Here is a 24,471-nt window from a genome sequence, read left to right as displayed (position 1 = left end):
CCAGCAATTCGTGTATTTCTTTTTTTTTGGGGGGTGGAGGGGGGGACATTGATACCGTTCCACACTTGGTAAAATTGATAGAGCAGTTTTATTTTTCGGGTCAGTACGATTACAGCGATACCTCATTTACATCATTTTTTTATGTTTTGGCGCTTTTAAGCGATAAAAACTATTTTATAGAAAAATAATTATTTTTGCATCGCTTTATTCTGAGGATTATAACTTTTTTATTTTTTCGCTGATGACACTGTATGGCAGCTTGTTTTTTGCTGTGGTAGTCAGCTGACACTTGGCCGCGATCGGCCGCGCTCCCCACGTGAGCGTGGCTGATCGGTGATGACGTACTATCCTCATATATGTCATACAGGCCCATACCACCTCGATGGGATAGTACGTCATATGTCAGAAAGGGGTTAAGTTAATTATTTGTTTGAATATCACATTACTTTCTGTGGGCGGCAAAATGTTTGTCTTGTCAAAATCTGACCATTCTGGGTCCATTAACTGATCAATATTTCTGCATTGATGCCAATTTATTTTCTTTACCTAAACCACAGTTCGGAGGGTCTCGGCTTTCAAAAGAATAATTTATACAATCAATGGATGAATTTGACGTCAGGTTATAAGCTTTTATTTGCATAAGATGGATAAGCGACATAACTTCTGTCAGGGAGTGTATAATGCAGCTGCATCATATAATGCTCCCCCATATAGGATATAATGCAGCCCCATAGGGGTATAATGCACCCCCACAATATAATGCACCCCATAGGCGTATAATTCTCCCAGATATGGGTATAATGCAGCCACATACCGCGGCTTTACAATAAATAAAAAAAGGTTCTCCTTACCTGGCTGCGATCCAGCGATGTCCTCGGCTAGATACATCTGAGGCATGCAGAGTCGTTCCGGCATATGACAGTGACGTCATATGCTGGCGACGTGTCTGCTGATGTCAGCTGCCGGCCAGAGATTGGCCGGCGGCTGTTAGCTGTTGCCGTGCGGGAATCTCCTGCACGGCGACAAATTGTAACAGCCTGTGCGTCTGAGGATGCACGGGCAGTTACTGAGCAGGTAGAATCCTGCCGCTGGGGCCCGGGGAGCAGAGGAGAGGGGGCCCGCTTCTGCTCATAGGGCCCCATACGCCAGTAAGGGAAGTAATGCCCTGATGGCAGGCCCTGCCTTTGGAACAGCGGTGGCACAGAATGCGACTATGAGTGTTTTTATTTTAACAAGGCCAAACATGAGGAACGACAAGGCGTTTTCATAGTAGTGGAAAAGCATTTTAAGATGATGTAACTTTCGGTTAAAAAATTTCCAACATTCTGAACATGAAAAAGGCTTCTTCCCTGTCTGGCTTCTCTGATGTTTATTAAAAGTTAAAAAACATGTCCAACTTTAAGAACATGAAAAAAGTTTCTCCCCTGTGTGGGTTCTTTGGTGATGAGATAATTTATTCCCAAAACATTTTCCACATTCTGAACATAAAAATAGTTTCAACCCTGTGTGAGTTACTTGGTGTAGAACAAGATGCTATTTCATATTAAACAATATCCCGCATTCTAAATAAGTACACAGTTTTTAAAGTATAATAAGAACTGCTTTGTGCATAAAACATTTCTCACATTTTTAACGTGTGAATTTTCTGATGTCTATAAAGATTTGATTTCTGTATAAAACATTTCCCACATTCTGAACATGAAAAAGGCTTCTCCCCTGTGTGAATTTTCTGGTGCTTAACAAAATTGGATTTATGCTTAAAACATTTCACACATTCTGAACATGAAAATGGCTTCTCCCCTGTGTGAGTTCTCTGATGTGTAACAAGAGTTGATTTATATACAAAACATTTTCCACAGTCTGAACAGGAAAAGGGTTTTTCCCCTATGTGGGTTCTCTGGTGATTGTCAAGAAGCGATTTCCAGTTAAAACATTTCCCACATTCTGAACAGGAAAAAGGCTTCAACCCTGTGTGGGTTCTCTGATGTGTAATAAGCTGTGATTTCTGTACAAAACATTTCCCACATTCTGTACATGAAAAAGGCTTCTCACCTGTGTGGGTTCTTTTGTGTATAACAACATCTGATTTCTGTTTAAAACATTTCCCACATTCTGAACATGAAAAAGGCTTCTCCCCTGTGTGAGTTCTCTGGTGCTTAACCAAATCTGATTTCTGGTTAAAATGTTTCCCACATTCTGAGCATGAAACAGGTTTCTCTCCAGTGTGGGTTCTCTGGTGGATATCAAGATGCGCTTTGCGGTTAAAACATTTTCCACATTCTGTACAGGAAAAAGGCTTCTCGCCTGTGTGAATTCTCTGGTGCATAACAAAATCTGATTTTTGGATAAAACATTTTCCACATTCTGAACAAGAAAAAGGCTTCTCCCCTGTGTGGGTTCTCTTATGTATAAAAAGTTGTGATTTCCATACAAAACATTTCCCACATTCTGAACATGAAAAAGACTTCTCCCCCGTGTGACTTCTCTGATGTGCAATAAGATTTGATTTCTCTATAAAACATTTCCCACATTCTGAACAGGAAAATGGCTTCTCCCCTGTGTGAGTTCTCAGGTGACTAACAAGATCTGATTTCTGGTTAAAAAATTTCCCACACTTGGAGCAGGAAAATCTATTCTCAGCCGAGTCAATTTGTTGATGATTGAGAAAAAACTTTTCAAAAGGAAAATTATTTCCATATTCTGTATGTGAAAATGGCTTTTTTGCTTTAGGAGTAGTTTGTTTTGTAATACTTATTTTGTGACTTTGATTTCTCTTAGTATTCATTAATAAATCAGAAGATAGGACCTGATTCAATGTATCAGATGATAGATCTTTGGTGTGAAGGGATGATGATATATCTGGAGTAATGGCTTTCACTTCAATTGTATCCTGTGGGATCTCAAGATCATCAAAATTTGAAGATGTCAGCTGTCCCTCTGATCTCCTGGTACAGTCATCTGCTAAGAATAAAACCAATTATTTTTGAATAATATATCCTTGAATTTTATATATTTTTTGTTCAATCTATTTTATTAAGCATTTTACAGTATAAACAAAAAATATATTATATGAAAAATTATAATATATAGAATCATAGAAAATATCTAGTATTCAAAATGAGAATACCACTTTTAACAGTAAGTCAAACATACCATGGTAGACAATAACAGTAACCATATGGCGAACGCAACAAGGTAGTCAAGAAAGGATGTATCCTCTATATTATGTAGAAGAAACAGACATAGGATATGAAAAGCGGGGGGAAAAGACAAGGGAAGGAAAAAGAAAAGGGAACAAGAAGGGGTTATGGACAAAGGGGACCTTAAAATGTATATATTTATATATATATATATATATAGATATATATATATATATATATATATATATATATCTATATCTATATCTATATATATCTATATCTATATCTATATATATATATATATATATATCTATATCTATATCTATATCTATATCTATATCTATATCTATATCTATATCTATATATATATATATATATATATATATATATACATACACAAATTCTTATGTAACTGTAAAAGTCAGTGGAACAAATTATGGAAATCAGGCGAGTCCTGAAAAAAAATCCATCCACTCCAAATCCTTCTAAATTAATTGTTTGTTCCATTGCAGTCTGTAGACAGCTCCTCCATTCTACAAAGATTGACCACTTCCTTATACCAGTCTAATATGTCGGGGGGGGTTGTAAATTTCCAAAACCATGGGATTACTATTCGTGCTGCTGTTAGACAAAACCGAAGAATACCTCTTTTCCGAATCCCTATTGAAGAAGGTAAAATTGACAGAAGAGCTATTTGAGGGGACCTTGCTACACTGTTTCCCATGATTCGTTGATAACTGTCAAAAACCTTCTCCCAGAATGGCTCGATCTTAGAGCACTCCCACCAAACGTGAATCATAGAGCCCACCTCCCTCTAGCATTTCCAACATACCTTTGAAACTGCTGGATATATTGAGTGTAGTTTATAAGGGTAATAATAATAATAATCTTTATTTGTATAGCGCCAACATATTCCGCAGCGCTTTACAGCTTAACAGTATCAAACACAACAGACATAAGTAACAACGTTAACAATACAATAATTAAAGTGAAATAAAACGACCCTGGTCGTGAGAGCTTACAATCTACAATGAGGTGGGGGAGATACAAAGCACAGGTGTGTATTTACAATGATGTATTTACAATGATGGTCCAGCCATTTTCAGGGGTTGGGGGATAGATGGGGATAGTGAATGGGCTACACACACACAAACATAAAATGAGTTTGATTAGAGAACGTGATAGGCCGCTCTGAACAAATGTGTTTTGAGCAAGCGCCTAAAACTATGCAAATTGTGGATGGTCCTAATATCTTGGGGTAGAGCATTCCAGAGGATTGGCGCAGCACGGGAGAAGTCTTGGAGTCGGGAGTGAGAGGTACGGATTAGTGCAGAGGTTAGTCGAAAGTCATTTGCAGAGCGCAGCGGTCGGTTAGGCCGATAGACAGAAATGAGGGAGGAGATGCAAGGGGGTGCCGCACTGTGGAGAGCTTTGTGGGTGAGAATAAGTACTTTGAATTGTATCCTGTAATGAATGGGCAGCCAGTGTAATGACTGGCGAAGAGCGGAGGCGTCTGAGTAACGATTAGCTAGATAGACGACCCTGGCTGCTGCATTAAGGATGGACTGGAGAGGGGAAAGTCACGTGAGGGGGAGGCCAATTAATAGAGCATTACAGTAGTCCAGACGGGAGTGGACCAGGGCAACAGTGAGGGTTTTTGTTGTTTCCATGGTAAGAAAAGGGCGGATTCTAGAGATGTTCTTAGGTGTAAGCGGCACGAGCGGGCAAGAGATTGTATATGGGATGTGAAGGAGAGATCGGAGTCAAACATAACAACCAGACAGCGCGCCTGCTGCCGGGGTGTTATTATAGTGCCACCCACGAAGAGGGAAATGTCAGATTTAGGGAGGTTAGTAGATGGCGGGAGCAGAAGAAGTTCAGTTTTGGAGAGGTTGAGTTTCAGATAGAGAGCGGACATGATGTTGGAGACTGCAGACAGACAGTCAGTGGCGTTCTGTAGTACAGCGGGGGTAAGGTTAGGGGATGACGTGTATAGTTGTGTGTCATCAGCATAAAGTTGATACTGAAAGCCAAATCTGCTGATGGTCTGTCCAATTGGGGCCGTGTAGAGGAAGAAGAGAAGGGGGCCAAGGACTGAGCCCTGAGGTACCCCGACAGTGAGGGGAAGAGGAGAGGAAGTGGAGCCAGAGAATAGAACACTAAAGGAGCGGTCAGAAAGGTAGGAAGAGAACCAGGAGAGAGCAGTGTCCCTAATGCCTAGTGACTGGAGCCTAGAGAGTAGGAGAGGGTGGTCAACAGTGTTGAAAGCTGCAGAAAGGTCGAGAAGAATGAGCAGAGAGTGGTCACCATTACATTTTGCTGTCAGAAGGTCATTGGTCACTTTGATTAGTACAGTTTCAGTCGAATGTAGGGGGCGGAAACCGGACTGTGAAGGGTCTAGGAGGGAGTGAGTGGAGAGGTAACCGGTACGGCGGGAGTATATCAGGCGCTCCAAGAGTTTAGAGATGAAGGGGAGATTGGAGACTGGTCTGTAGTTATTTGGGCAGGATGGGTCGAGAGCGGGTTTCTTTAGTAATGGAGTAATGATAGTGTTTGAAGGAGGAGGGGAAAATGCCAGAGGTGAGGGAGAGATTAAAGATTGTAGTTAGGTGAGTTGTGACGGCTGGAGAGAGAGACTGGAGGAGGTGTGAGGGAATGGGGTTGGTGGTGCATGTAGGCGGACGAGAAGAAGAGAGGAGCCAGGAGACTTCTTCTTCTGTGATGGGATCGAATGTGGAGAGTGAGCCAGGGGAAATGCAGGGAGGGATGGGAGTCACTGAACTTGGTGATACCAATGGTAATGATACTATCACATAAGTATTTTATAGTTTTCCTCTTGTGCAATCCCAGAGCTAGCAAGTTTGAGTGAAGAGAAATCCTCTTTTCCATTCCTGAGGAAACAAGCTTACCCCCAAGTCTCTCTCCCATGCATTTTGAAATGTTAACTTCTCTGCTTCACCTTCTCTGCTCAATCCCCCATAAATCACTGATATAACTTGTGGCGCCTATTTTCTTCTAGGAACAATTTCACAAAAAAGGTGAAGTTTGAAATCAAAATTTTGTCAAAATTATGTGCCACTAGGAAGGATTGTAATTGCAAGTATTCAAACCACCTAATTTTCTCATTTGGAAACTGAGCCTGTATAGAGACAAAAGAAGGCAACTCCCCATCTTCTAGCACCTGAAACAATCAGGTATCCTCCACTGCCCACCGACCGAGAAAAGATCAGCAGAAGTATCCAGGGAGAAAGGATGGATTGAAAAACATTGCTGTAAGTGGGCTAATATTCCTATCTGGGAACCCCTTCTTTCTCAGAGTGTGCTATATTTTAAGTGTGTCTCTAGTTAAATTACAATTGACAATAGTCAATGATTCCCCAGAACACCACGGCAGATGTCTTAAAGGGACATGCAAACCCTCCAGTTCCACCCCCACCCATTGCTTAGCATCAGCTTGAAAGTGCCAGTCTAGAATCCTAAGTAATGCAGTAGCCTGGAAGTACCTCCTAAAATTGGGAAGACCAGCACCACCTATAGATTTAGGTCGAGAAAGGGTCTGTATGCTTATGCGAGGTTAAAGTTTACCTCATATGAATTTGGTTAAAGCTGATCGTAATTTACAAAAGAAACTATGAGGGGGGAAATTGGTACTGTCTGGAAAATGTATACGAAACGGGGTAAAAATGTCCATTTTGATAGCATTCATCCTTCCAAACCAGGAGAGTTTAAATTTACTATAATTCGCTAGGTCTCTGTATGTTCTGCTTAATAAAGTTTGATAGTTTAGCTCGAACAATTTATTAGGATCAGAAGGGACCACGACCCCTAGATATTTCAATAACTCTCCTTAAAATTTAAACAATACTTTTTGGATCCTGGTCAGAAGCCTCTCATTCAGCAAAACCAGATCTCCACTTTGCACTGATGAGGGGCAGTACCCCGAAACACAGTGTCTGCAAATTGAGATCTATTTTGGCTCTTATCCTAAAGGTACCGTTACACTAAACGATTTACCAACGATCACGACCAGCGATACGACCTGGCCGTGATCGTTGGTAAGTCGTTGTGTGGTCGCTGGGGAGCTGTCACACAGACAGCTCTCTCCAGCAACCAACGATCAGGGGAACGACTTCGGCATCGTTAAAACTGTCTTCAATGATGCCGAAGTCCCCAGGTAACCAGGGTAAACATCGGGTTACTAAGTGCAGGGCCGCGCTTAGTAACCGATATTTACCCTGGTTACCATTGTAAAAGTAAAAAAAAAAAAAAAACCACTACATACTCACATTCCGATGTCTGTCACGTCCCCCGCCGTCAGCTTCCCGCACTGACTGTCAGCGCTGGCCGTAAAGCAGAGCACAGCGGTGACGTCACCGCTGTGCTCTGCTTTACGGCCGGCGCTGACAGTCAGTGCAGGGAAGCTGACGGCGGGGGACGTGACAGACAGCGGAATGTGAGTATGTACTGTTTTTTTTTTTTAATTTTAACAATGGTAACCAGCGTAAATATCGGGTTACTAAGTGCGGCCCTGCGCTTAGTAAACCGATATTTTCCCTGGTTACAAGTGAACACATCGCTGGATCGGCGTCACACACGCCGATCCAGCGATGACAGCGGGTGATCAGCGACCAAAAAAAGGTCCTGATCATTCCCCAGTGACCAACGATCTCCCAGCAGGGGCCTGATCATTGGTCGCTGTCACACATAACGAGATCGTTAGCGGGATCGTTGCTACGTCACAAAAAGCATGACGTTGCAACGATATTGTTAACGAAATCATTATGTGTGAAGGAAGGTACCTTAAGTCATGTGGCAAGGCTCGTTAAAGGGTTGACATTGACTGTTAGGATTGCTACTTCCAATAAGTGGCAGTAGAGTTCTAGTCCTCTTCCTCTCTGAAGAGACAATTTGTAAAATTTAAATGGAAATTTATTCATGACTTAAAGGACCTCATTCTAAGGAAGGGATATATTTAAGGCTTCTGATTTGAAATAATTGACTTTAAAAATTACCGAGTGATCCAATCCTATCAAATTCCTTTAAAATCATTGGAAACGATATTTGTGGTTGTGATATATAAAGTAGTAAATCATCTGCATACAGATCTGTTTTATAAGAGTTAGGTCCTATTGTATATCCATGAATATTGCTATTATTTCTGATAGCGTTGGCTAGGTGTTCCATTACCACTACGTAAAGTAATGGAGAAAGCGGGCAGCCCTGTCTGGTTCCATTGTTGATAGTGAAGTATATCGTGGCACAGCTGCGTTGGTGCACAAGATAGGTTTCCCACACCAGTAGATAAATGATAGATAAGTTACTTATCTATCATGGTTCCATTGTTGATCTTAAATGGGCTGGATAGTGAACCATTTTCTCTAACCTGTACTGTTGGACCATTATTTAGGGCTAAGATTTTCTGTAGAAAGCGAGGACCTAGAGCCATCTGTCTCAAGGCTTCCTACTATAAACCCCCAATGGACTCTATCGAAAGCCTTCTCTGCGTCTACAGATAAAAGACCTAGTGACGTGGAGCTAGTTTTTGCCTTGGAAATGATAAGTAATGTCTTAATAGTATTATCCTGGGCCTCTCGTCCTATGACGAAGCCTACCTGATCATTATTGACTAGGGAAGGAAGTAAAGGGGCTAGCCTCTCAGCCAAGATTTTTGAAAATAATTTAATGTCTATGTTTAAGAGAGAAATCGGCCTAAAGTTGGCAATTATTGAAGGGTCTTTACCTGGCTTAGGGAGCACACTAATGTGTGCCTCTAGAGATTGGGGACAAATCCAGTATTTTCATCAATAGCATTGAAAGTTTTTGCCATTATTGGAGAGAGTTGTTCCCTAAAGTTTTTATAAAACGCCATTATGAATCCGTCTGGACCAGGGCATTTACCTGACTGAGAGGACCGTATTGCAAAGTCAAACTCTTCTATTGAAATCTCCTCTTCTAAAGCTTTCCAAACTGAACTACTCAACATAGGTAGGACTGTTTCCTGAATATATTCTTTTATCTTATAGGAGAGGTCTAATTGGGGCATATCTGCAAATTGATTCTTAATATTGTATAAGTTCTCATAATAAGACCGAAAAAGATCCACAATTTCTTTTGGGTTGTGTGTATCCCTGCCATTTTGTTTTTTAACAAATGGAATAAAAGTAGCCGACGCACCTGGATGGAGAAGTCTGGATAATGGTCTCTCACACTTGTCCGATAGTTCATAGAAAAAACGTTTAGATTTTTCCATGGATTGAAGATATTTTTTATTTAAAATTTCTCTTAATTCATTTCCTTTTTTTGTCAAGTCAGCAAGCGTGGAAGCAGATAGTTTGTTTGTGTGAAATTTCAAGGGAATGAATTTGCTATAATAATTTATCCTCTTTCCGAGCTCTCTCTCTTTAACCTAGAACCATGCTTTATCAGAATCCCTCTCATAACGCATTTCAAAGTCTCCCATTGCAAGGGAGCAGAAGTTTAGTCAGAGGTTTGTATTTGGATAAAGGAGTCAATAGATTCCTTCAGCTCTGAAGCACATGAAATATCTCTGATAAGGTTATCATTTAATCTCCAAGTCCAAGAACGTTGGACAAGAGATGGCAGACATAAGGACCGAGAAATCAGAGCGTAATCTGACCACAGAATATCTCCGATTGTGGCCTTGGGTTGCCAAGACAAAGCATGGTGGCTCAAGAGAAAGGTCGATGCGGCTATGAGAATTATGTATATGAGAATAATATGTGTAATCCTTCCCCTGAGGATTCATTATCCGCCAAACATCTGTCAGTCGGAGGGCATGGAGAACCCTTTTAAGAGAACGTAGCTGTCTCACTGAAAGGCCGGCGTCACACACAGCGTATGAAAATACGGTCCGTATATTACGGCCGGAATACGCTGAAAAGTCCCGAAAATAGTGGTCCGTAGCTCCTCCGTAGGCAGGGTGTGTCACCGTTTTTTGCGCATGGCATCCTCCGTATGTAATCCGTATGGCAGCCGTAATGCGTGTTTTTATCGCAGGCTTGCAAAACAGACATACGGCTAGACAAGGGATCCATGTGTAAAAAAAAAAACTATATATATATATATATGTCAGTAGACACATATATGTATATATATTATTACTTCATACAGCGCTAGATAGCTTTAAAGCCGGTAATTCAATTACCGGCTTTTTCTTTCTCCTTCCTAAAACCCGACATGATATGAGACCTGGTTTGCATACAGTAAACCATCTCATATCACCATTTTTTTTGCATATTCCACACTACTAATGTTAGTAGTGTGTCTATGCAAAATTTGGCCGTTCTAGCTAGTAAATTAAGGGGTTAAATGGTGGAAAAAATTGGCATGGGCTCCCGCACAATTTTCTCCGCCAGAGTAGTAAAGCCAGTGACTGAGGGCAGATATTAATAGCCTGGAGAGGGTCCACTGTTATTGGCCCAGCCCAGGCTAAAAACATCTGCCCCCAGCCACCCCAGAAAAGGCACATCTGGAAGATGCGTCTATTCTGGCACTTGGCCACTCTCTTCCCATTCCCGTGTAGCGGTGGGATATGGGGTAATGAAGGGTTAATGCCACCTTGCTATTCTAAGGTGACATTAAGCCAAATTAATAATGGAGAGGCGTCAATTATGACACCTATCCATTATTAATCCAATACTAGTAAAGGGTTAAAAAAAAAAAACACACACATTATTAAAAATTAATTTAATGAAAAAAACACAAAGGTTGTTGTATTAATTTATTCTACTCTCAATCCACTCACTGAAGACCCTCGATCTGTAAATAAAAAAAATAATAAACCAAAAATATACATACCTTCCGAGGAACTGTAAGGTCCAACGATGTAAATCCATCTGAAGGGGTTAAAATATTTTGCAGGCAGGAGTTCTGCTAATGCAGCGCTACTCCGTCCTGCAAAACCCCGGAGAATGAAGGTAAAGTAGGTCAATGACCTATATTTACCTGCATTTGCGGTGAGGCGCCCTCTGCTGGCTGTTCCTAGATCGTGGGAACTTTCCTAGAAAGCTCCCTGGCTCGAGTTCATAAGAGTGCGCCCTCTGCTGGTTGTCCTGCTGGTTTTGCAGACATGAGCTGCTGCATTAGCAAAGCTCGTGTCTGCAAAATATTTTAACCCCTTCAGATGAATTTACATCGTTGGACTTTACAGATCTGCGGAAGGTAACGATATTGTTGGTTTATTATGTTTTTTTTTGTTACAGAACGAGGGTCTTCAGTGATTGGATTGGGCGTTAAAATAATACAACAACCTTTGTTTTTATTTCATTAAAATAATTTTTAATAATGTGTGTGTGTTTTTTAACCCTTTACTAGTATTGGATTAATAATGGATAGGTGTCATAATTGATGCCTCTCCATTATTAATTTGGCTTAATGTCACCTTACAATAGCAAGGTGGCATTAACCCTTCATTACCCCATATCCCACCGCTACACGGGAATGGGAAGAGAGTGGCCAAGTGCCAGAATAGGCGCACCTTCCAGATGTGGCTGGGGGCAGATGTTTTTAGCCAGGGGGGGGCCAATAACCATGGACCCTCTCCAGGCTATTAACATCTGCCCTCAGTCACTGGCTTTACTACTCTGGCGAAGAAAATTGTGCGGGAGCCCACGCCAATTTTTTCCGCAATTTAACCCCTTAATTTACTAGCTAGAACTGCCAAATTTTGCATAGACACACTACTGACATTAGTAGTGTGGAATATGCAAAACAAAATGGGGATATGAGATGGTTTACTGTATGTAAACCGTGTCTCATATCATGTCGGGTTTTAGGAAGGAGAAAGCAAAAGCCGGTAATTGAAATATATATATATATATATATATATATATATATATATATATATATATATATATATATATATATATATATATATATATATATATATATATATATAGCGCTGCGGAATATGTTAGCGCTATATAAAAATAAAGATTATTATTATTATTATATCTACCCTGTATGTCTACATGTGTATCAATAAGAGAAAATGCTAATGACTTATGAACTGCAATGGAGACAACTTTGGCTTTTGATTCAGGATTTGTGCTATGGAACCAGTTGTTGAAGTACCTATCTTTTAACTTAGGAACATGATAAGATTTAAAGTGTGTTTCTTGTAACACAAGAATTTGGAGTAAATAAAGCATGCACAGTTTTAGACAGTCTCACTTGAAGTTTAAAGGGGAAAGCCCCAAGAACAAAGGATTATATGTTGTCACAGTATGTCTAGTAAGGGTCTCAGAGTACGTCTTCTCTGGAGTGTGCACCACGACAGATCATGCATAACTTGGATAATGTGCTCTTTATATATGATGATTTCCATTGTGTGGGCCTTAGATAGAATGTTCTCCTTTACCTTGTATCTATGTATCCGAATATTACATCTCTCGGTCTAGCTCAAACAGTGGATTTGGGTCCTAGGGACCTATGAGCTCTCTCAAACTCTATGTCAGAGTCAACGTGGTACATCCAGTACAGAATTAAAAATATAACGCAGGGATTCCTCTAACTTGTTTTGTTCCACTGACTCTGGCAGACCGCTGATCCTGATATTATTACGTCTCCTTCTGTTTTCCATATCGTCCATCAGTTCAGCCAAACACTCCAGCTGATGTGAGTGAGATGCAATTATCTGTTCCCGTGGCCTGAGCGATGGCCTCTGTGTAACCTTCATTATCCACCCTTTCAGAAACCTGCTGAACTTCCCCTCTAATAGCAGCAGTCTCAGCTCTATAAGAGGATTCCAGCCGGGAAATGTAATTCTCCATATCCTCCTTTGTGGGGATAGTGCTTATGTGAGCCTAAAGGTACCGTTACACTAAATGTCTTACCAACGATCACGACCAGGGATACGACCTGGCCGTGATTGTTGGTAAGTCGTTGTGTGGTCGCTGGGGAGCTGTCACACAGACAGCTCTCTCCAGCGACCAATGATCAGGGGAACGACTTCAGCGTCGTTGAAACTGTCTTCAACGATGCCGAAGTCCCCGGGTAACCAGGGTAAACATCGGGTTACTAAGTGCAGGGCCGCGCTTAGTAACCCGATATTTACCCTGGTTACCATTGTAAAAGTAAGAAAAAAAAAAAAAAAAAACAAACACTACATACTCACATTCCGATGTCTGTCACGTCCCCCGCGGTCAGCTTCCCGCACTGACTGTCAGCGCTGGCCGTAAAGCAGAGCACAGCGGTGACGTCACCGCTGTGCTCTGCTTTACGGCCGGCGCTGACAGTCAGTGCAGGGAAGCTGACGGCGGGGGACGTGACAGACATCGGAATGTGAGTATGTACGGTTTTTGTTTTTTTTTACTTTTACAATGGTAACCAGGGTAAATATTGGGTTACTAAGCGCGGCCCTGCGCTTAGTAACCCAATATTTACCCTGGTTACAAGTGAACACATCGCTGGATCGGCGTCACACACGCCGATCCAGCGATGACAGCGGGTGATCAGCGACCAAAAAAAGGTCCTGATCATTCCCCAGCGATCAACAATCTCCCAGCAGGGGCCTGATCGTTGGTCGCTGTCACACATAACGAGATCGTTAGCGGGATCGTTGCTACGTCACAAAAAGCGTGATGTTGCAACGATATCGTTAACGAAATCGTTATGTGTGAAGGTACCTTAAGGGTACCGTCACACACTGCCATTTCGATCGCTACGACGGTACGATTCGTGACGTTCCAGCGATATCGTTACGATATCGCTGTGTCTGACATGCAGCAGCGATCAGGGATCCTGCTGAGAATCGTACGTCATAGCAGATCGTTTAGAACTTTCTTTCGTCGCTGGATCTCCCGCTGTCATCGCTAGATCGGTGTGTGTGACACCGATCTAGCGATGCGTTCGCTTGTAACCAGGGTAAACATCGGGTTACTAAGCGCAGGGCCGCGCTTAGTAACCCGATGTTTACCCTGGTTACAAGCGTAAAACTAAAAAAAAACAAACAGCACATACTTACATTCTGGTGTCCGTCAGGTCCCTTGCCGTCTGCTTCCCGCACTCAGTGACTGCCAGCCGTAAAGTGAAAGCAGAGCACAGCGGTGACGTCACCGCTGTGATGTGCTTTCACTTTCACTTTACGGCCGGCAGTCACTGAGTGCGGGAAGCAGAGACGGCAAGGGACCTGACGGACACCAGAATGTAAGTATGTGCTGTTTGTTTTTTTTTACGCTGGTAACCAGGGTAAACATCGGGTTACTAAGCGCGGTCCTGCGCTTAGTAACCCGATGTTTACCCTGGTTACCCGGGGACCTCGGCATCGTTGGTCGCTGGAGAGCTGTCTGTGTGACAGCTCCCCAGCGACCACACTACGATTTACCTACGATCACGGCCAGGTCATATCGCTGGTCGTGATCGTAGGTAAATCGTATAGTGTGACGGTACCCTTAATGTCTTCCCATACATTATGTGACTGTGTTAAATCACCACATGCCAGGCCCTCTGGTTGCGTAGATATGCCTTGAGACAAGTCCCTCAGTGTGGGCAGGGAAGTGCTCACTGCCTGTGAATAGGAAAGAAGAGACATCCCCCTCTGCCCTGCATGTTGTCTTTAGAAGCCTCCATGGTGTGAAGCCTGTCCTCCTTATTTATGTGACTTTCCGCTGATAACTGGGGCTCCTTATCTGCCAACTCCTTGAGGCTATGTGCACACGTTCAGGAATTCATGCAGAAAATTCCTGTGGAAATCCGGACATTTCTGCCAGATTTCCGCATGAAATCCGCATGCTTTTTTTGCGCGTTTTTTGCGCGGTTTTTGCGCAGTTTTTCCCAGACACTTCCCAATGCATTAGACAGTGGGAAAACCGCGAAAAAACCGCAAAAATAATGAGCAGGTTCATTATTTTTCCGCAATGCGTTTTTCATGCGGAAAAACACACATCATGTGCACAGAAATTGCGGATTTCATTAAAAATGATAGGATGCTTAATGTATGCAGATTATTTGCGGTTTTATAGCGTTTTTATAGCGCAAAAATGCTAAAAAACTGCAAATAATCTGCAACGTGTGCACATAGCTTTGCAGAGCTGCAGGAGGAGAGAAGTACATCTACAGGTGCTTCTTCCACAATCTTTTCCTCTGGCACACTCTGAACATGGTCCATCCTCATCTTGGGAATCACAAGCTTCTGAGTGGAGCCTGCTGAGCTTCTGAAATACCGGGAGATTCCTGTCACTGATACCACCTAAGGACTGCTGCTTGATGGGCCATAACCTGCATGCTTCTTAGCTGACATTTGGTGACAAATAGCACTTCTAATATGGGTCTGCACTCATCACCCAGGCAGGAGCTGAACGGCTGCACGTCCTCATGCCTCCATAGCTAGGCCATGCCCTGAATTTTATATTTTTACACATTTCTACTTAACTTGCCATTTTTATGGACAGTTTATGTAAAAATATTGAAAACCTCATAGCTGAACCCCACGCTCCACTGGTTCATGCTGTTTGTTCATTTTTCCTTCCAAATATTGAATACAAAGCCACCAAACAATGTTATGCAGTCAAAAAATAATACCAAAAGAAATTTCTACTCATCTCACAAAAAACAAGTCTCCACTCAGGTCCATCATCTGTAGAAAAACAGAGGTTTCCACATTATTAGTGGCTCTACCGCTCGCACCATGGCTTCCGAAAACCAATCCAGCAAAATCCGGTCTCCCAAAATCAAATCTCCTCCTCCCTTTGAACCTTGCCGTGTGCACAAACCACATTTAACATCCAAGTAACTGTTACTACAGTGAGAAGAACCCACTTAATTTACGATGTGTGTGTGTGTCTACTGGAGCACAATCTGGGCACTATGTGTTGGGTAATAAATGGTGTATTTGCAATTTTCACTCTCTAACATCCACAGCGTGCTAATTTCTGGAAAAAGAAGTATTGTTTCTCCTTGCGGAGAATGACATGTTAAGCATGTCAAGATCAGGAGACTTAGAGCCACAATGCTCCTCTCGGAAATATGCAAATTGTCTCTTCAGAGAGGAAGAGGACTAGAACTCTAGTGCCACCTATTGGAAATAGCAATCCTAACAGTCAATGTCGACCCTTTAACGAGCCTTGTCACATTACTTAGGATAAAAACCACACCAGAATCTCAATTTCCATACACTGTCTGTTAGGATTGCTACTTCCAATAGGTGGCACTAGAGTTCTAGTCCTCTTCCTCTCTGAAGAGACAATTTCTGGAAAGTGCCTGTGTAATCAAAATAATTACTACTCCTATAGATTAATTCACAGAGGGTTAAAAATTCCAAAATGGAGTCACTTTCTAAAGATTTTTACGGCTCTGCATTTCTGCCATTTTGCTATATTGGGACACATCATTTGCAAAAGCCCTATCTTTGGGATCTACTCCTGCAACATCTGCTTCTGTCACCAGGAGCCTCCTTATTCATTGGGCTGGCGGCGCTGGTGATGGAGGAGCCGTTGGAACCAGAAGCTCTGGGCAGCGCAGACTCAATCCAGCCACTAAGATTAGGGATACTGGGACCAGTAGTACCATCCACTCTGGCAGTATGGGTGTGTGTGCCGTCCAACTCAAGTAATCTGCTCTCTGCTTCAGTTAATTGAAAAGCACCACCCCCTATTAAAGCTCAAAGCATATTGCTGGAAGCTGCAAGATTTTGTATTTTCGCTGTCCTCCGGGCTCTGACCCCGCTGCCTATTCTTGTCATCTTACATTACAGAACTGTAGTCAAAAACTGAGTATGGACACAAACATCTACTGAAATGATCAAACTCAACAGTCTTCATCAGTAAAGCATGAGTAACTAGTGGAGAATGTTATGCTCCAGAGGCAAAATTGCAATCACACGATTGTGTAACGGCCGACCTAAATTGCCAGTAAAGCAGCCACAGTCGGTGACGGAGAAGAATCTGTGACCTCTCTGCATTTAGTGGTTATTACTCACCTGGGTAGTCATATGTAGGAATCTCTTCTTTACACCACTCATCACTCGTCACATATGTCTCTGTAGTATTAATATGGGTCAGATCTTCACCCTGAAACAAATATTGTAAAAGTCACAGACAGATGGAGAAGTCACATCTACAGCTCTGGCAAAAATTAAGAGACCACTGCAAAATGTTCAGTTTGTCTGATTTTTCTCTTTATAGGTATATTTTTGAGTAAATGTAAATTGTTCTTTTATTCCATAAACTTCTGACAACATGTCTTCGAATTTCCAAGCAATAAATTTAGTATTTTTTTCGGACAAAGAAAAAGTCAAAATAAAAACAAACAAACAAACAGTGCTTTCAGACCTCAAATAATGCAAAGAAAACAAATTCATAATCATTCGGAAACAACAATACTGATGTTTTAACTCAGGAAGAGTTCAGAAATCAATATTTTGTGGAACAATCATGATTTTTAATCACAGCTTTCATGCGTATTGGCATGCTTTCCACCAGTCTTTCACACTGCTTCTGGCGGAAAAATTTAAGCAGTTCTTTGTTTGATGGCTTTTGACTATCCGTCATCCTCTGGATTACATTCCAGAGGTTTTCAATGGGGTTCAGGTCTGGAGATTGGGCTGCACATGACAGGGTTTTGATGAGGTGGTCTCATATTTTTTGCCAGAGCTGTATGATCAGCTCTAATCCTGCGATCTTCACCATTCTCATTACAGAAGTATAAAACATATAATACTGATGGATAAAACAAGACTGAGCAAAAGATCTTCACAGCCGTCTACACATCATAGGGGAGATCTCATGACACCTTCTCTCCATCTACCTGGTGATCCTGAGGAACACTGGGATCTTCTTGTTTACAGTTCTGTGGAAGAAGAGGTCGGGGACATCTCTCTGGTGTTGTCCTCTTACTGGATAGATCTGGAGGAAACACATACAGGGACTGAATTCATTCTTTACAAACAGATAATTATAAGCCGTGTGTATTTAGTCCTGTCTATTACCTGGTGATGTGAGGAGCTGGGGAACCTCCATCATGACGTCCTTGTACACATCTTTGTGTTCTTCTAAATACTCCCACTCCTCCATGGAGAAATAGACAGCAGCATCTTGACACCTTATAGGAATCTGAGACATGCAATGATACCGTCATCCCCCGATCCCTTCATAGCCTTACTGTATAATGTCCCAGCATTCCCAGCAGTGTCACCTCTCCAGTCAGCAGCTCAATCATCTTGTAAGTGAGTTCTAGGATCTTCTGGTCATTGATGTCCTCATGTATCAGGGGGTGAGGTGGAGTTCCCGTGATTGGGCTTAGGGGTCTTCCCCATTCCTCAGACACAGGGTCCTGACAGTGCTCACTAGAGGTCTTCTTCACTACTGTGTAATCCTGGTTATGGAGAGACACATTATTAAATCTCACTACAGACATTTCCAGAGTCCTCACCTCTCCAGTTCTATCCATCTGTTATTCCCATTTGAGATATGTGAAAATAATATCTAATTGATAGCATTTTGCTATCTGACGGAAGGCCTTGTCAGATACATTTTGTCCCAGAATGCATGCTCCCAAACTCAGCCCCCACCCTTGGGATTCCACAAGACTATTCATTGTTTTTCTTTAATTAACCCAAGCAACAAGTCTTTTGAAGCTCTCTCCATGGGGAACCGAAAGCCATAGACTATAGGCCCCTTCACATTAAGCGACGCTGCAGCGATACAGACAACGATCCGGATCGCTGCAGCGTCGCTGTTTGGTCGCTGGAGAGCTGTCACACAGACCGCTCTCCAGCGACCAACGATGCCGGTAACCAGGGTAAACATCGGGTAACTAAGCGCAGGGCCGCGCTTAGTAACCCGATGTTTACCCTGGTTACCATGCTAAAAGTAAAAAAAAACAAACACTAGATACTTACCTACCGCTGTCTGTCCTCCAGCGCTGCGCTCTGCTTCTCTGCACTCCTCCTGTACTGGCTGTGAGCCGGAAAGCAGAGCGGTGACGTCACCGCTCTGCTTTCCGGCTCACAGCCAGTACAGGAGGAGTGCAGAGCACAGCGCTGGAGGACAGACAGCGGTAGGTAAGTATGTAGTGTTTGTTTTTTTTTACTTTTAGCATGGTAACCAGGGTAAACATCGGGTTACTAAGCGCGGCCCTGCGCTTAGTTACCCGATGTTTACCCTGGTTACCAGTGAAGACATCGCTGGATCGGTGTCACACACGCCGATCCAGCGATGTCAGCAGGAGTCCAGCGACGAAATAAAGTTCTGGACTTTATTCAGCGACCAACGATCTCCCAGCAGGGGCCTGATCGTTGGTCGCTGTCACACATAACGATTTCATTAACAATATCGTTGCTACGTCACAAATAGCAACGATATCGTTAACAATATCGTTATGTGTGAAGGTACCTTAAGTCCACAGCAATTATCACAAGGGTGTGAACTCTTGTGCAGCTAGGAGCCAACTTGCTTCCTTCGTTTAACTGAGGCTGCCATTGTGGCACCACAGCTCCCAGGTTAACCAGTGCAAGGCTCAGATATGGAATCTGGAAAATGACCTATAATAATCGGCTGAACCCAGCCGAGCACATAAACGGAATCGGCATTCCTTTCTCCATACGCCCATACCATTTAGCCACCTCAAGAACCCTGCGTTATGGAGTTATAAAGCATAGCTACCAGAAATTAAATACAGAGCTCACCGACACAAAAAGAGGACTTGAAAATCCTCCAAAAATGTGAAAAACATTGGTATATTAGTGCACAAAAGATAAAAGATAATAATCTGTATGCTGCGTTATTCACACAGGCAATTCAGAATATCTAGTTACCAGCCTATTAACAACACTGTGTGAATAATGCCGCATCTGCATTGCCTGTGTGAATAACGTCGCATACAGATTATTATCTTTTATCTTTTGTGCACTAATATACCAAACAGCCAACACTACATTGAAAGTGGTTGTTTCATCGGTATTGCTGCACCTGTGTTTCTGCCATCATTTATCGGGTCCGCTGCGCCTGTTAATGCATTTGTTTGAAGGCCTGAGCAGGTAATCATCTCTGCTTTTTTCTGTGATTTTTTTCAGGAATTAAACACAGTAGCCGTATTTGGTCTCCCTGCACAGATAAAATCCAGCGGAACTCAGTGGCGGTGCTGCCTATCCATTTGGTGCTACTGGAGGAAAGTTATGGGCCATCCACGGTTCTGCCTGGAAAATCATACTCTCAGATATGGGAGGAGGGAGATGGCCCAGTCCTGCGTTTGTGCAGCGTGTGGGAGGGAGCCGCCTAGGAGATATTAGGCAGCTCCTCATTTTGGTTTCAGTTCTTCTACTGGCAGGAGGCCCTTTACCTGACATGGCCAAGGGAACCACGTAACTAAGATTTGGACCATCAGCACTTTCCTGTGGTCACATGCTAAATAACACGGTAGTTGTAACCTATCTGTACCCTACCCTTGTACTACACTCTTGACTGTATACTTGTATATTTGTTCTTGTATATATATATCTGTATTTTTAAAATTAATCTTGGGCTGCTCTTTTATCTCGATTCATGAATCACCATGTCCGCATGCTCAGTTGGTTACATTATACGCTACCCCACGGTTGGTTTCTGACCCGATATAAGCCTTTTGTCGGACGGGGCTTGCATATTGAACAAGTTAGTGAGAAACCCTGACAGTGACGGATGGGAGGATATAGATTATATATATATATATATATATATATATATATATATATATATATATATATATATATATATATATATATATATATATATATATATATACGGTAGGCTGTGGATGTCATCGGACGGCTGTCCTTTTCCAGCTGCTGCGGAAAACGCTACATACTAACTATAGTGGATTATGCCACCCGAAACCTGGAAGCGGTAGCCTTGTCGTCAACTCGAGCCGACAAGGTGGCCAATGTTTTACTGTAGATTTTTTCCTGAGTGGGATCACCGACTGAGGGACCCAGTTCATGTCGCAGCTGATGGAGTCCCTTTGTAAGCAAATACAAGTGCAACATCTGGTGGTCAGACTAATGGTTTGTGCGAGCGGTTCACTGGCACGCTCAAGCAGATGCTTAAGATGTTGGATGACTCCCACGCGAGTGACTGGGAGCGATACGTCCCACACCTACTATTTGCCTACAGGGAGGCTCCATAGGCCCCAACAGGGTTCGCCCCCTTTGAGCTCCCGTATGGGCAGCGTGTACGAGGGCCCCTCGCTCTGGTGACAGAGGCATGGGAAGAAGACTTGGCCACCCCTGGAGTGTCGGTCGTTAAGTACGTCGTGAGATTCCGGGAGAAAATGACGGCCTTGTCGTGGCTGGTGCAGGACAATATGGCTGAGGCCCATGCTGACCAGAAGCACTGGTATGACCAGAATTCTTGTGAAAGGACCTACCAGGTGGGTCAGAAAGTGTGGGTACTGGTTTCTGTACCACAGGACAAGCTTCAGGCAGCCTGAGAGGGCCCATACCTTGTGCACCAGCAGCTCAATGACGTCACGTAACTGGTCACCCAAGACCACGCTCGTGAAAGGTGGAAGGCTTTCCATGTGAACAGGATGAAGGCCCATCATGAGCGGGAGGCCTGTGCCCTCCCTGTGTGCAACCTTCCCGAGGAAGGAGAGGCAGAAACCCTCCTGGATCTGCTCACCCAAGCCACAGCGGGTGGATCCATTGAGGATGTAGAGGTTGGACACCAGCTCTCCGACGACCAACGGTGCCATCTGGCGGTTACTCTACGCCCCTTTCGGGAGCTGTTCCGCAGCCTTCCCAGAAGGACTTAGTTGACTGTCCTTCACGTGGACACTGGGGATCAACCCCTGATCCGGCGGTCTCTTTCAAGGTGCAGCAGCAGATGCATCAGGAGATTGACGAGATAATGAAGCTGGGGGTGATCCAGGCATCCAACAGTGCATGGTCGTCACCCGTAGTCCTCGTCCCCAAAAAGGACCAAACAACCCGGTTCTGCGTGGATAACCGGAGGCTCAACGCTGACACGCTCACCGATGACTTCCCTATGCCACGCATCGATGACCTGCCGGGGCTAAGTATCTGACCATCATGGATCTGAGTCGGGGATATTGGCAGATCCCGCTGACCCAGGAGCGCTCTGCCTTTATCACCCCGTTTGGACTGTATGAGTCCACCATGATGCCATTTGGCATGAAGAATGCCCCTGCTTTTTTTCAGCGGATGGTCAACACGCTGCTCCAGGGGCTTGAAGGGTACGCGGCTGCGTACCAGGAAGATATTGCCATCTTCAGTTCCACAAGGGAGTATCACCTAGAGTATCTGACGCAGGTGCTTGGGCGGATCCACCGGGCAAGTTTGACCATCAAGCCGGAAAAGCGCCAGCTGGGCATGGGTGAGGTCCTCTACCTGGGTCACCGGGTAGGTGGGGGGGTTTTGAAGCCAGAACCCAGGAGAGTGGATGCCATTGCATCCTGGCCCACCCACAGGACCAAGAAACCGGTGATGCCCTTCCTGAGGACTGCTGGGTACTATAGGAGGTTTGTTCCACACTATAGTACTCTGGCCAAGCCCCTAACGGACCTCACCAAGAAAAATTTGCCTGCCGCAGTAGAAAAAATGAGGGGGACCGAAAGCCATAGATTCTGTGTCCCCAGCAATTATCACAAGGGTGTGAACTCTTGTGCAGCTTTGTTTAAGTGAGGTTGCCATTGTGGCACTACAGCTCCCAGGCTAACCAGTGCAAGGCTCTGAAATATGGAATCTGGGAAATGACCTATAATAACAGAATGAAATATCTCTGAGCCTAGCCGAGCACATAATCGGAATCGACATTCCTTTCCCCACACGCCCATACCATTTAGCCACCTCCAGAACCCTTCCTTATGGAGTCATAAAGCATAGCTACCAGGATTTAAATACAGTAGCTGTATTTGGTCTCCCTGCACAGATAAAGTCTAGTGGAACCCAGTGGCGCCACCGCCAACCCATTTGGAGCTACGGGTGGAAAGTTATGTGCCATCCACGTTACTGCCTGTAAAATCATACTCTCAGATATGGAAGGAGGGAGGCGGTCCAGCCCAGGGGTGGGTGCAGCATTTGGGAGGTAGCAGCCTAGGAGATATTAGGCAGCTCCTCATTTTGGTTTTAGCTCTTCTACTGGCAGAAGGCCCATTACCAGACGCCATCAAGGGAACCACGTAACTAAGATTTGGACGTGTGATCCATTAGCGCCTCCTTGTGGTCATAGGTTACAATTACCGTGTTATGTAGCATATCTGTACCCTACCCTTGTACTACACTCTTGACTGTATACCTGTATAGTTGTTCTTGTATATATACACACCTTTTCAGCGATTAAATATAAAATTAATCTTGGGCTGCTCTTTTATCTCGATTCACGAATCCCTATGTCCGTGACGGCTGGGAGGTTTATATATATATCCCCAGCCTGGACTGGTGATACACATCCCCCTCACTGGGATCGCCTCAATAACTCGTACCTATAAGGGAAGCCTTTCCGGCGACTATTTTCCCTCAGTGCAGTTCCCTGAGTGACCTGGGGCAAGTGGTGGCGCCAGAAAGCCGATCCCTGCTGGGTCCTTCACTCCCTGCCACAGAGATGAGTGAAGTTGACACACCCCTTCCCCTGTGCTATCCGTCACACCCATAGATAAGAGTGATGTAATGTGATGTCATCAGAATTTCTCACCTCTCCAGTAAGCCGGAAGAGGATCTCTAGGGTGAGGTGTAATATCCTCTCTGCCATCTGGTCTCTGTCCATATCCATCTTTGATGGGTAGATCAGGAAAATTCTCTTATATAGAAGATCTTCACTGAGAGGATGAAATATTGTAGAGACCTGAATGAGAAGATGAGCCAATGTAACATCATAAAAATCCTGTGTAATAATACAATTACTACAAATAATAAGGGAAACATGAGGAAATTTATTATTTTACAGTATTTAGTGTTCTTTTTTAAAACCTCTCTATATATGAAGCAGAAAATCTGTGTGCGGTAGCCCGTTGAATACAAAAAGACATTTTCACCCAGTTTTAGTGAGATTTTGCATGGCCTGTCTTTAACACCAGACTAAAAATACTGCGGACATTCAAACTCAAAATTCCCCCCTTCACGAGATTTTGCCCCTCGAGTTTATGCTCTATAAAATAAACAATAAAATGGGTACCTGTGTGTTGAATGCAAAAACAACAGGTTTTGCCCAAAGGGTCTTAAAGAATTAGAGCAACCTGATAAGTCACACTAATGTCCGTAATTACAGCAACGGATGTTGCAGAAATAACGGGCCTCATTTATGAAAATTACCTCACAGTAAGATCGTTCTGGCGACCTATACTGTTATGGACCTGGTGGTTAGGAGCACCCGGAACGACCTGA

General features: G+C 43.4%; 1 protein-coding gene across 5 annotated transcripts in view; it reads right to left on the bottom strand.

Annotated features, from left to right (window-relative positions):
• The window catches only part of LOC138663674 (oocyte zinc finger protein XlCOF22-like), a 101,885-nt gene that overhangs the window by 26,067 nt on the left and 51,347 nt on the right, over window positions 1–24,471 (bottom strand). For 2 of the 5 annotated variants that reach the window (XM_069749964.1, XM_069749962.1), the window contains exons 2-7: window positions 23,783–23,932; window positions 18,291–18,470; window positions 18,085–18,208; window positions 17,904–18,001; window positions 17,077–17,167; window positions 1,112–2,961 (exon numbers count right to left, since the gene is read on the bottom strand). In XM_069749964.1, the coding sequence (XP_069606065.1) occupies window positions 1,622–2,961; window positions 17,077–17,167; window positions 17,904–18,001; window positions 18,085–18,208; window positions 18,291–18,470; window positions 23,783–23,860 (1,911 nt within the window). In that variant the 5' untranslated portion in view covers window positions 23,861–23,932 and the 3' untranslated portion in view covers window positions 1,112–1,621. Of the gene's footprint in view, window positions 1–28; window positions 2,962–17,076; window positions 17,168–17,903; window positions 18,002–18,084; window positions 18,209–18,290; window positions 18,471–23,782; window positions 23,933–24,471 lie in introns of those variants that run through there. The other 3 variants (XM_069749966.1, XM_069749963.1, XM_069749965.1) reach the window with 3 other exon arrangements.

The sequence above is a fragment of the Ranitomeya imitator genome, chromosome 2 (assembly GCF_032444005.1).
Source record: "Ranitomeya imitator isolate aRanImi1 chromosome 2, aRanImi1.pri, whole genome shotgun sequence".
NCBI lineage: Eukaryota > Metazoa > Chordata > Amphibia > Anura > Dendrobatidae > Ranitomeya > Ranitomeya imitator.
This window is presented reverse-complemented; position numbering and strand designations above follow the sequence as displayed.